Here is a 12,458-nt window from a genome sequence, read left to right as displayed (position 1 = left end):
CATGAAAATTGGTTCAAAACAGGCGAATGAACCTGCAAAACCAAATTGAAAGAGACCCATGTAAAGCTGGGTGTGGTGGTACACACCTGTAATCCCAGACTCGGGAGGCTGAGGCAGGAGGATCACTGTGATTTCCAGGCCAGCCTTGGCTACACAGTAAACCCTGAACTGTATAGTGAGACCCTGTCTCAAACTGCCCCCCACAGAGACAGACCCATGTATAAACAGCAATAAATGAACATCAGTGCTTCTGTTCATGTGTGTGTGTATACATGCACATATATGAGTACACACGTGTGCGATACTTGAGACTAAACCAGGGCCTTTGCTACATCCCCATCCCTTTTATTTTTTTGTTTTGAGATAGGGTCTTGCTAACTTAGCTAGGCTGGGCTCAAATCTGCAATCCTCCTGCCTCAGCCTCATAAGTAGCTGAGGTTACAGGTGTGTACCACTACACTCAGCTAGTGTTTAGTAAATGTGAGAAGTTACAAGCATCAGAGTTAGCTAAGACTTCTGGATAAAGCAGCGGAAACCAGTAACAACTGGTTGATACATTTTCAGAGACACCAAGTGGAAGCTCAGCCAGAGCCACATGAGCAGGTACCTGCCAGTGGTCGTGTCAGCCCTGCCCTCGGCAACCAAGCTCTTCTCCTGTCCAGGGGCAGGCATCACCGTGGAGGTGGTGTCTGCTTTTGCTATGGTCACCTCTTTGGCCTTGGAGGTATCCTCCCCACAGTGGGGACAGTAGCTGGCATTGTTGACTCGAGAGGCACAGTCCTTGTGGAAACGGTGAGAGATGCTGCTCTCAGGCTGACACTCCATAAAATTACCCTGGAAACAGAAAGGCAAAAATCAATTTCAAAAACGGGGGCTAATATTCAGAAAAATAAACAAAGCTCAACTGAGCCAGGTGAGCTTAGCAAGTGAGCAAGCAAAGCAGCCAGGGCCCGGTGCTGGCCCACTCTGCAGCTACCAAGGAACAGGAATGGTATCTACAAAGAGCTCCCTCAACTCCACAGCTTACAGGTAGCTGAGGCCAGCAGCAGTCACCTCCTTGTCCACCTGCCACCCACAACCAAGAAGACTGAGTCCTTGCTGTCTGGCCATTCAAACAGAGCAAGAAGGTACATAAGAAGTCCTGGTCCAGATAGGACCACTGGGTAGGACCCTGTTCCATAAGGTAGATGGGTCAGACAGGACAAAAGTCTTGAATCAGGGTAAAGGGCTCATTCCTAGTATTTGAGTGAGCACAGGCAGGTGGGCACCAGATAACAGACAGAGACAAGAGACGCAGAGAAGCACCTCTCTTTCTTATGGGACGCACAAAAAGGGTGTCTGGAGAGAGGGGAAGGCACAAGGTGTGAAGCTCAAAGTCAAGCCTCTAATAGAAGCTCCTGGCTCAGGTCACAAACGGGTAGCAGGGTGTCTGTAGGCGCCTGTGGCTGTGGGTGAAGGTTAGTATAGAGCTCTACTTGGGCTCCATAGGAGGAGCCTATTGCAGGTGAGTACAGATGTCTGATTAAGGTTAGAGCTGTGTCCCTCTTCTGCATTCAGACAAGAAGGGGTTCACAGGCACTGCAAGGGGAGCCAAGGGCACAGTCACATAGGAGGAGCACAGGCACATGTCCAGGGTGAGAAAGCTCAAGGCGTGGAGAGGGTTTGGGAAGCACAGGAACCTCCTCACGTGGGACCCAGGCCTGGGATGAATTGCCTGGCAGTTCAGGCCTCTGCAGAGGACACAGGCCCAAGAGGTCCATGGTAGCTGGGCTCTTACCGCTGTGCAGAAGTAGCCGCAGCCAGGACAGCACTGGTGTTTCACCATGCGGCCCCGATGGTCCTCACACAGCACCAAGAGCGGCGCCTTATTGGACGGGCGCATCAGCTCGTACTTGACCACGCTGTTTGTGCACCGGCCCAACTGCAATCAGACAAGAGCAGGGTCAGTGATAGAGCCATGAGGACACAGCTTTCCGACCCATGGGCTCTAGGACAGGCCCGACATGGGGAGGTGCCCAACAATGAGCCTGGACTTGAGAGAGTTTGGTATACTTCTGTACACCTGCCAGCACCAAGAACCCAAAGAGAAGTCACTGTCTTCTGTACACCCGTGAAGATAGCAGCCAGGTGATCACATTCAGAGGAACAGAAGCTTAACCTGGACAAAAATGGAGGAAACCATCAAGGAGACAGGAAGGCTGGGCTGGGTGTCAAAGAACAATGGCTGTATACCAGGCAGGACAGCCTAGGCTATCAGAGACAACTGAGGGGAGGGTGTAGAGAACCCCCCACCCCTACCCTGAGTAGTCTAAGGCAGCTGGTGCACCCAGGGTCCCAGCTAAGATGCAGGAAACAGAAAGCAGCCAAGTCTCTTCAGAGATGAGTCTGCTTCTTTAGAGTTGGGTCTGCTTCAGAGACGAGGGCCCTAGAAGTCCTAAGAGGACCAAGATTTGAGGACAGTCATGCTGGAGCATGACTGCTCCAGGGAAAAGACATCTGAGATATGTCACAGTGTGGTGTGCTGGGCAAAGGGGGATGCTGAGTAGGCAGAGGACCTTGGTTCACTGTGCAAAGCCATCTGACAGCCAGTAAGAAACAAAAAATTAAGCCACTAGGAACAAGCAAAGAATGGCAAGGGAATTCACAAAAGAACTATTACAAATGCCCCCTAAACAAATAACTACATGCTTGAACACTCTGAATCAAGGAAATTGACATAAACAGACTCTGGGACTCTTCTATTTTACTGTACAAACACTATCCTTTCTGTGGCTGTGAGTGGCTTGGGCGGTATACAGGACCTGCCAGACTAACAAGGGGCGACACCAATACCCACCCAGGCTATATGAGAATCATCCAAAAAGTTTTTTGCTTATTTTTTTTAACGACACCTTGGACATCACCCCATTATCTACAGAACAAAAATTAAAAGGAAGAGAACTGGGCATGCATGTCCAAGAAAGGTGTACTCCCTCCCTAACACAACCAAATGGTTCTGCTCTGCACCCTTGGTCAAGACCTGAACGCAGGTCAATGAATGCAGATCATTCACAGTAACTGATTTGTAAAAATGTTTACAACAGACTAACAGAAAAAACAAGTTATCTGAAGCAAGACATGTACTGGGGTACATACACAGGAAAGTCTGCAAATATGTACAAAAATACAATGACCAGTTACCTCAAAGTTGGAATAGGGGTAATTTATACTTCCTTCTTCAGCCATGTAGTTAGTGTCTGAATTTTACAGTGAGCATGCATTATTTATATAAACAGTGAAACCCAGTTAGGGTTGGAAATGAGAGAGAAAACAGAAACAACTAATAAACAAGGGTAAAAAACATGTCAGCACCCATGACAGCCCCAAAGAAATTTCACAGAAAGGAGAACAGAGGACAGACAGGAATACGTGGTACAGGAGGAGCGTGAAGGAAGCCCATATAGGAGAGGAGCCACACACATCCACACAAGCCAGAAAGCAAGGAGACTTAATGGGCCTGCTGGCAAAATACTGGCCTGCCTTGCTCAGGGACCACATACAGGACCTAGCAAACAGAAGAGCTAGAGCTCACTCCAGAGGGAGAGGCAGGGTTGGCTTGTGAGGAGTGGATAAGGCAAACTCAACTGACTGTATATGCCAGGCCCAACCCTTCAATACATTCATCACTGCAAAGGTCTTCCTAATAGCTTCAGAGCGTCTCACTGTTTTATTAAACATTCTAATAAGAAAAGTTCCAAGAACAGACAAAATACAATGAGACCACATCTAATCCTAATTTCAAAACTAAACAATATTCTCCATTTTCATTTGCACTGTCCCCAATAACCTTTTTGTTAGGGAGAGATGACCTGACGTACTTATGGGTTATTTTACCTGTAAATAATTCAGAGTGTATTGTTAACATAACCCTCAGACCATCCTCATACCCAACAAAAGCAATAGTAATTCCTCAGAGCACCCAACACCCAGGGCTCAAAGATTCTCTGCATTGATTTACTAGGACAAAAACACATAGCACATAGCACCTGGCCTGTCTCTTGTCATCTGCAGAGCACCCCCTTCCTTTTGTTACGGTTTAGATCTAAAATGTCCTTCCAAGCTTCCTGTGCGTAGAAGGTGATGTGATTATTGGGTGCCAGAGCAGACACGTCCATTGATAGGTTCAGTGGCTCCTGTATTGTTAGGAGGTGAGGTCTGGTGAAAGGGGTAGGTTACTGGGATTATGGGCTGGAAGTGTGTGTTCTTGTTCCTGGATTCTCTTTTCTTCCTTTCTCTTTGCTTCCTGGCTGCCACCAACTGAGCAGCATTCCTCCATTAGACCCTTCCACCATGCTATTTCTGCCTTGGAGCCAGCCAAATAGGGACTAAAATTTCCAAAATAAACCTCTCCTCCTCTAAGTTGCAGATGTTAGGTGCACTGTCCAAGTGACAAGAAAGTGATTAATATAAAAAGTGTCAGGAGTGGGGTCAATGTTGTGACTATACTTCATCAGGTGGTTCACAAGCCTCTGGAATTGGTTTGCAGGATGAATTTGGAAAAGTTTGGAGAAGCAGGCTACAGAAGCCGTAGAATGTAAGCAGTATTCGGTGTGTGATACTGGTGGGTGCTCTGAAGATCAGAATGCTAATAAAAATGCAAACAGTAAAGGTGAGGTTTGTGAGGTTTGAGTCAGAAATGAAGACCCTACCAGAAGCTGGACTAGAAGCCATGTGTGTTTCATTTTGGTAAAGAATTTGTTTTGTCCATGTCCTAAGACTTTGGGTGAGGCGGCATTAAAAGGTGGTGAGTTAACTAATGTGGCAGAGGACAGTAGGTAGCTCACTGTTCAGGCTGTGGCATGGGTACTGCTGGATACTTTTAGCCAGACTTACAATGAGAATCAGGAGAAAAAATGCAAAGCCTAAATGTACAAAAGTTGTATAGCTTGGTCAGAAAAGCAGCACCTATGAAGTTGGAGACAAAGAGGGTATGGTTGCTGAAAAGATTAGTACTAAAAAGAAGCCAAGTACTCTGCGTCAGGTTACAAGGAAAGATGCCTTGAAGGTATCTCAGGAAAGGGCCAGACTCTCATCCATGGCAGACTCAAGGGAGTAAAAGGGTAAACTCCTTTCATTGAATTTGCATTAAGAAAAAGAGCCCCAGGGTGCCCTGCTCATATAGAGTCACCCAGGGAAAAGCAGCCTGGAGTTTAACCATCTAGGCACTCAGAGGCCTTGGCAGCAGTGGTCCCAGGGGACCACGCTACTGTATAGGTGGCAATGGCTTTCAGGCAAGCCAAATGTAGGAGTGGTGGGGTCATAGAGCTTCACCTAGGTTTCAAACAAAGGCCTAGAAGGTCAGGCAAGGAGGCCCTAACAGGGTATTGTGTGAATGTGTGTGAATTAAGTCTGGTTCAGTGCAGACCTCAGGAGGCTGGAGACACCAAAAACATGAAATGTTTGCTGAAGAAAGCTGCAAGCAGTGAACAAAGCCAATCCAAGAGAAAGGCCATGTGGGCTGCAACAAGCAAGGTCATAGAGGCAGGGCTGTCCAAGCCCTTTGGAGCTCACATCTCATCAAAACCTACTCTGAGCTATGGGATTTAATGTTTGCCTGCTGAATTTTGTTCTTGCTTTAGCCCAATTCCCTTCTATTCCCCTATTTTTTCCTTTTGGAATGGGAATGTTTACTCTGCATCGTTATAGTTGGAAGTATTTAATGTTCATTTTACAGGGGCTCACAGCTAAAATTTTGCCGTGAGTCTTGGGAGACTTTGGTCTTGGACTTCAGTAATATTGAATACTTAGGCTCTTAAAACTCTTTAAAAATGGACTAAATGCATTTTGCACAATGAGATGAACATAAGCCTCTTAGGGATCAGGGACTGAATGTTATAATTTGGAACTGAAATACCACTCAAAGGTTTCATGTGTGCAGAGGTGGGGCTTTTAATAGATGATTGGATCATGAGCATAGTATCCTCATCAGAGGCTTCATCCATGGATGAGTAACGGGGTTCATGTCCTGTTACAGGTGGGGCCTAGTAGGAGGGGTTGGTCACTGGGGTATGGACCAAAAGGCTATGTTCTTGTTCCTGCTTTCTCCCTTCCTCCTCTCTCTCTGTTTTAGTTGCAAGTATGAGGTATTTTGCCTCAGTCAACAGGGAAGCTGACTAAGACACCTTTGTTCCCATTCATACCATTCACCACTGAATAACCTGAGAAATGCTGCAGAGTCTCACTTCTGACCAGCAAGGTTCCCTTTCACATGTTCAGTGTCTAAGCACCTGAAATGTGGCAGTGAAGTCTAGATTTAGGCTGTTATGGGTCCTTCTCCAGGCCAAAACAGAAGACTCTGAGACTGGCCATGACTCTGCTGGCTTACCACAATTCATTCCAGCCACTATGAGCCACAACCCAGGCATGCCCACAGGCAAGGATCCTTCTCCTGTACCAAGCTACCTGAGCAGGTACAGCCAAACACAGTAACAATGGGCAAGAGCAAGACAGCCTACACCAATGCATCTAACAGATCTCTTGCTGAGAAAAGAAGATCCAACACAGTATTCACCTATAGCGAGCTAAAACAAAAGATGAAGACTAAGAATGAAACTGAAGACTAAGATGAAGACTAAGACTAAGAATGGTTGAAGTCAGAATGAGCTGGAGCACAGAGATGGTGCCAAGAGAATAAATTTGTGCAAGAAACACCACAACCAACATGGTCAGGTACAAGGTTATGGCAACTCTGGGGTTGGAACAAGGGGACAGGGAACATGAACTGAGACAAAATATTTTCAGAATGCAAAGGCTCAAGACAGTTTTCTCCTAAGCCACCTTTCTTGAGAAGGGACTGAAGGTACTGTCCACCCGACTCCCCAAGATGAGAATGAGCCCAAAGTATGTAGCCTAGGAAGAGAGACAGACAAGATGTGTCTGAAGAGACCCACAAAGATGTCAACACCAGCCAGGCATGATGGTGCAAGCCCATAATCTCAGCACTCAGGAGGCTGAGGTGGGAGGATTGCTGAGTTCAAGGCCAGCGTGCACTACACAGTAAGACCCTGTCTCAAAAAACAAAAAACAACAACTAAAAAACCCGATGTCAACACCATCAATTTGAGATGAGTTTATAACAAGTACACAGAAAACAAAAAAGGGAAAAATGACATTATTAACTCCAAAGGGGGAAAATGTTTTTAAATGGTTCCAGAAAAGACATGCAATTAAGGTACCCTACCTGCTCAACTATGAACATTTCCACAGCATACCCTAAGAACTGGAGACACACTGATGGACAAGGACCCAAAGGGACCCAGGCTGAGAGGCTATACTGGGAAGGACTGTAGAGCAGAATAAAATGTGAACCAATGATACCTCCATATGGAAACACAATATATGACAACAAAAACAGGTTTTTCCTTTTCGGTGGTACTGAGGATTGACTGGAGCCACATCCCTGCCTGGAGGTCATGGAAGTAGGGAGAAATGCTAGAGAAAGAGATGTGTTTCTGAGAAGAGGACCTGGAGTACCAGAGGAGGGAGAACCTCCAATGCATTCAGACTGAGGCCCAGATAGCACAGCCCATCCTGAAGCACTGAGCCATCCAAGGGCAAAGCAGCAAGAGTCACCTCAGGGGTCAGAGATTAGGGTGCTGGTCATTCTGGGCGAAGGGAGAGGAGGCACAAAGCAGGAAAGAAACTAAGAGTGCCTCATGATTCACCCTTGCTGAAGTTTCTCCCTGGGGTGGCAGGATACAAAAGGGGCGCTGCACCAACCTCTGACAATAAGAGGACTCTGAGCTACCCACAGATCCTCAGAGGGGCCTGTCCCCCAGGCAGGGGGCACACATGAATCCTACCTCACCAGAGGAGAGCACTGGTCACCACACGCTGATGTTTCAACTGTGTCAACAAAGGTTGATGTGACTGCCAGGCCACAACCCTGGGTGCCAGCACTCAGCATGGGTATGCCATAGGCCCAGACCAGGAGACACGTCCTTGATAGGAAACTCACACAGTTTCTTCTCCCTCACTGAACAAGACAGCAGCAAATCTTAGCACAAGGCACAGGTGAAACCTAGCTGTGACTGAAGAAACGGCTAAGGACCACCAAAACCATCCTAGAAGAGAAGTAACAGTCCAGACCAGGCTTCTACGCTGAGGCCTTCTCCTTTTCTTGGAAGTGGGGGCCTCCCACCTGTGACACAGGCTAAGCTTCCCTGCAACAGTAGGATCAGACCCAGGCTGGGACCCCAAGACTGGCTCCAGCACGGTGTGAGATCCTCACCATCACCACAGGTACACAGGAAGGCAGAAGGTCCACAGTGAAATAGGAACTGAGAACACTATCCATTAGCACAGCACCTAACCTAAGCATAGTGACTGGGAACAGTGGTACTTTACGAGGGAGGATGAGCAGCCCCAGTCTTCCAGAGACATCTGGGCACCACTGAAGAAATTTACGGCTATGTAATTACTATGTAAAATTTATGGCTACATAACTACTATGTAACTAGAACCAGCCCTAGAGGTTTCTTACCATGGTGATGGCCACTGCCATGCAGATTACACCTCACTGTTCTCTTGCTCAGTGGCCACTCTGCAATGGCAAGAAAGGCAAGCACAGACTAACTGGGGCTGGCCCCTTTTTTTTTCTGGTTAAGTCTTATTTTGGGGGAAACATGGTAGGGGATGAGACCAGCACCTAATGGGAAATGCTGCTAACATCTAACCACCAACAGGCTGTACCTCACCAGAAAAGATCAGTGATCTAAAGCTATTAAGTCCTGTACTACAGGAACATGAACCCAGTGTCAAAAGAAAAATGGACAGCAGAGGAATACTTAGGTGACATGAATGCTGCATCATAGCTAGGATTCTAAAGAAAGGCCATGTGAATAACAGAAACAAAAACACAGCAACAAGGTGAGTATGCTGGCAAAGAAGAGAAAGGCCAATACAGGTTGAACACTCCTAATCTGAACATCCTCACCCCAAAATCTTTTCAGTGCCAAGAACTTTCTCACTCTCACCATGGATAAATTATGCCTCCAGAAACCTGATTAAGAAACAGACAAAAGACAGAGAAGCTAGTCTGAAGGGGCAAGTGTCAGGCCACAGCTGAGCCGCTACTCTAGCACTTTTTTTTTTTTTTTTTTTTTTTTTTTGGTTTTTCTCCGGTACCGGGAACCAAACTCACAACCTTGTGCTTGCCAGGCAGGCGCTTTTGCCGCTGAGCTAAATCCCCAGCCCCTACTCTAGCACTTTAAGGAGTCCATATAAAACAGCAGGAACCACTAGCCAGCAGAGCCCAAACTCACAGACATCATGTACATACAGTCAAGTCATCATCAGCAAGGAGAGAGTCCAGCCCCTAGCCTCAAGACAGGGTGATGTGGCATCTGGGTGGGGCTGATTCTTGGACCCAAAATGTGGAACACACATCCCAGAGGCTGCTGGCTCAACACCGACTGCCAGGACCACTCTAGCAAGACCCAAGAAAAGGCTGCTGGGAACAGAATAAACACTGAATGGAGTGGATGACAGCAGGAGCAGAGAGGAAACGCCTCCTAATGCTGGGTTTTGGGGTCCTCTCACACTCTATAGTGACAGAGGATCCCAAGAGTTGTTTTTTTTTTTTTTTTAATTTTAAAGAGTAAAAGGATAACACAGTAAAAGGGGGGCTTACAGAATAACAGACAAAGTAGTAGGAAATTATCAATAGTTGTTGTTTTACATATTGTTATCTACAAGATAGTTTCTCAGGAAAACAAATAGACAAATAATAGTGAGTTACAGACAAAAGAGGTAGGAGATTATCAATAGTTGTTGTACTATACTTTGGTATCTTCAAAGTGGCTTCTAAAGAAAATAAATAGAGCTATACATGAGTGACCTATTGAATAATCATTAACTTTTCTCAATGGTTGTTGTAGGAAACACATAATAATAGACAAGCATCCATTTACAAAATAGGATAGGACAATACAAACATTACAGAGTTATGTATAGATTAGTAGGAAAATATCAATGGCTGCTCTAATACATGGTGGTATCTTCAAAGTGGTTTCTCAGGAAGACAAGAGATATGCAAGAAAGATCTAACAAGTAGTTACAGCCTAAGGGTTGTGAAAAATGGCGTATTACCTCCTCCCCGGTGACTCCTTTCACTGAGGTGTGACGGCTGGAAGGAAGGCCAGGATTGAAAAGAAGGACTGAGAGACTTGTACCTGTGTCTAGCAACTGGCTGTTTTCTTTTTCCTCCATAGTCCTGATTACCTGGGGCTCCTCCATGGAGATGACAGTTTGGCCAGAGGGAGAAGGCAGAGTATGCCACGAGCCCCCTCATTCCTTAGACTAACTGGTAGGATGGGTCTGAGCTCTGGGGCCCCCAAGAGCTTTTGTTTGAATGGCTGTAGCTACTTATATTTATTGTATTGCGAATTAGGGAAAATTTTAAATACCAATTTTCTAAAAAGCAATAAATCTATCACATGTCAATATAAAGAACATTTTAACGCAAAATTATTTTCCAAAATATGTGTTTTGCAGTGCAACAGTGTTGCACTGTTTTCTATTAGTTGAGAAACTCGTTCATGTCTGGTTTAATAAAAGACAGCACACACTATCCGCCCTGCACTCAAAGCCAGTAACTGTAGAATCTGTATTCCTCTGTGACACTATACCGCAGCTCCTTCCAAGCTGGTGCAAGGTGGACTCACACACCACTATCATACTTCATTGGTGCTGTTAACTCACCCATGTATGTGCTTGTACCCTGAACAGCTCTCTCACCCTTGCACAGCTTTTTGTCACCAGATAGTCTCACATCACCCAGCAGCACTAAGCTTCCAAACACACATGCTGGGAGAGCTCAAGAGGAGAAAGGTTCATAACCTCAGTATCACTGTGAAACAGTTTGACCCCACAGCCTCCTCATGAAAGAGTCAACAGGATGAGTGTCCTGTGAGCTGAGGACGGGCTATCCAACCTTCAACAACGCAAAGAACCAAACCCATCAAGTGTATTTAAACACATTAGTTCGTACCGATATTATAAAAGGAAGAAATGGTCAACTTCAGAAGGTGATGAGAGATCTAAGTCAATACCCATTTTGTTTTTTTATTTTTGTGTGCTGGGGATTGAGCCCAGATCCTTGTGCACAAAGGCTCTTTGACCAAGCTACATCCCTAATGCTCCAATTCATTATCTTAAGAACTAACAATCAAAGGGGAAGAATCAAACATCTATCCAGTCTTGCTCTAAAAGGTGTGCCAGTGACACTCTACCCAATGAATGCACACTAAACAACTACTACAGCTTATATTTAGATGTGCAAATACCCCGCCACCCCCCCACACCCCCGATGCTGTGTGGCATGCACATGCGCAAGCCTCAAGCATTCATAGGTGGGGCTTTTGGGAATGACTGGATCACGGGCGTATGACACTGGATTAGTCCACTGAGTGATTTACCATAGTTCTAGATGTGGATGATGAATCTACTGAAGAGGGAAGCCCCACCCTGGGTGTGGGTGGCACCAACCAATAGACTTGTAGCCTGGATGGAATAAAAAAGGGAAAAGAAAGGAAGCCTGCTACACTATAAACTGTTTCTCCTCTGTCAGGCCCCTGTACCATGGCCTTGGAACCAGCCAACTATGGACTGAAACCTCAACAAACTGTGAGCTAAAATAAACCTTTCCTGTTTTAACTTGTGGGTATCTAGTATTTTGTCCCAGCAATGAGAACGTAATTAAGACAGTGACAGAATTAGCAGAGTACCATTTTGAAGCCTCCAATGCCTAACAAAGACAGGTCAACAGCTGTTAACATCAGAAAAAGGGAGACAAACAGCTATCATATCCCCTGTCTGGCGCAAGCTCCCCATAGTTTCACAAGGGGACTGAGCTAAAGCTGGCCCCATCTCCCTATCAAGCTACAGTTTTAGGAAGAAATATAGAGGGACCTACTGAACTATAACCTGAGTGTGAGATTCACAGAATCTAGTGAAAGCCTCAAGGGCCTGTGATGGCATGTTCTACTTTCTGGCCTTGACCTTTATGGTGCTATTAGAGCTCATCTGAGATGGACTCATTAAACTCACCATTTACTTTGTAGTTTTCTGGAACTAATTTTACAACAAAAAGAATTTATAACATATAGAACATAGGAAAGACCCTGTATGCCTAAGAATGCTAGGGAGAGAAAGAGGTGGGGAGGAAAGAGAAAAGCAAAATCAAGCCCATCACGCTGGTAGGTAGCTTGGTGGTAGAGCACTTGCCTAGCACATACAAGAGGCAAGGCCCTGGGTTCAGTCCTCAATACCATCACCAAAACAAAAAAACACAAACAACAAAAAACCCCCAAAATCACCAAAAAACAAGCCCACTGCATACCACTGAAAGCTGTCAGAATGACAGTGCATTATGCTGAGAAAAGAGGAACATAGCCACATATTGTGCCTATCCAGTAAAA

General features: G+C 45.8%; 1 protein-coding gene across 9 annotated transcripts in view; it reads right to left on the bottom strand.

The window, feature by feature from the left end:
- Ehmt1 (euchromatic histone-lysine N-methyltransferase 1) overlaps window positions 1-12,458 on the bottom strand; it is a 151,114-nt gene that overhangs the window by 46,641 nt on the left and 92,015 nt on the right. For 7 of the 9 annotated variants that reach the window (XM_005408627.2, XM_005408628.2, XM_005408624.2 and 4 more), the window contains exons 11-12: window positions 1,778-1,921; window positions 608-834 (exon numbers count right to left, since the gene is read on the bottom strand). In XM_005408627.2, the coding sequence (XP_005408684.1) occupies window positions 608-834; window positions 1,778-1,921 (371 nt within the window). The remainder of the gene's footprint in view (window positions 1-607; window positions 835-1,777; window positions 1,922-12,458) is intronic. The other 2 variants (XM_005408629.2, XM_005408630.2) reach the window with 1 other exon arrangement.

The sequence above is a fragment of the Chinchilla lanigera genome, unplaced genomic scaffold (genome assembly GCF_000276665.1).
Source record: "Chinchilla lanigera isolate Chin_1 unplaced genomic scaffold, ChiLan1.0 scaffold00112, whole genome shotgun sequence".
NCBI lineage: Eukaryota > Metazoa > Chordata > Mammalia > Rodentia > Chinchillidae > Chinchilla > Chinchilla lanigera.
The sequence above is the reverse complement of the archived record's forward strand: the minus strand, read 5'-3'. Positions and strand labels throughout refer to the sequence as shown.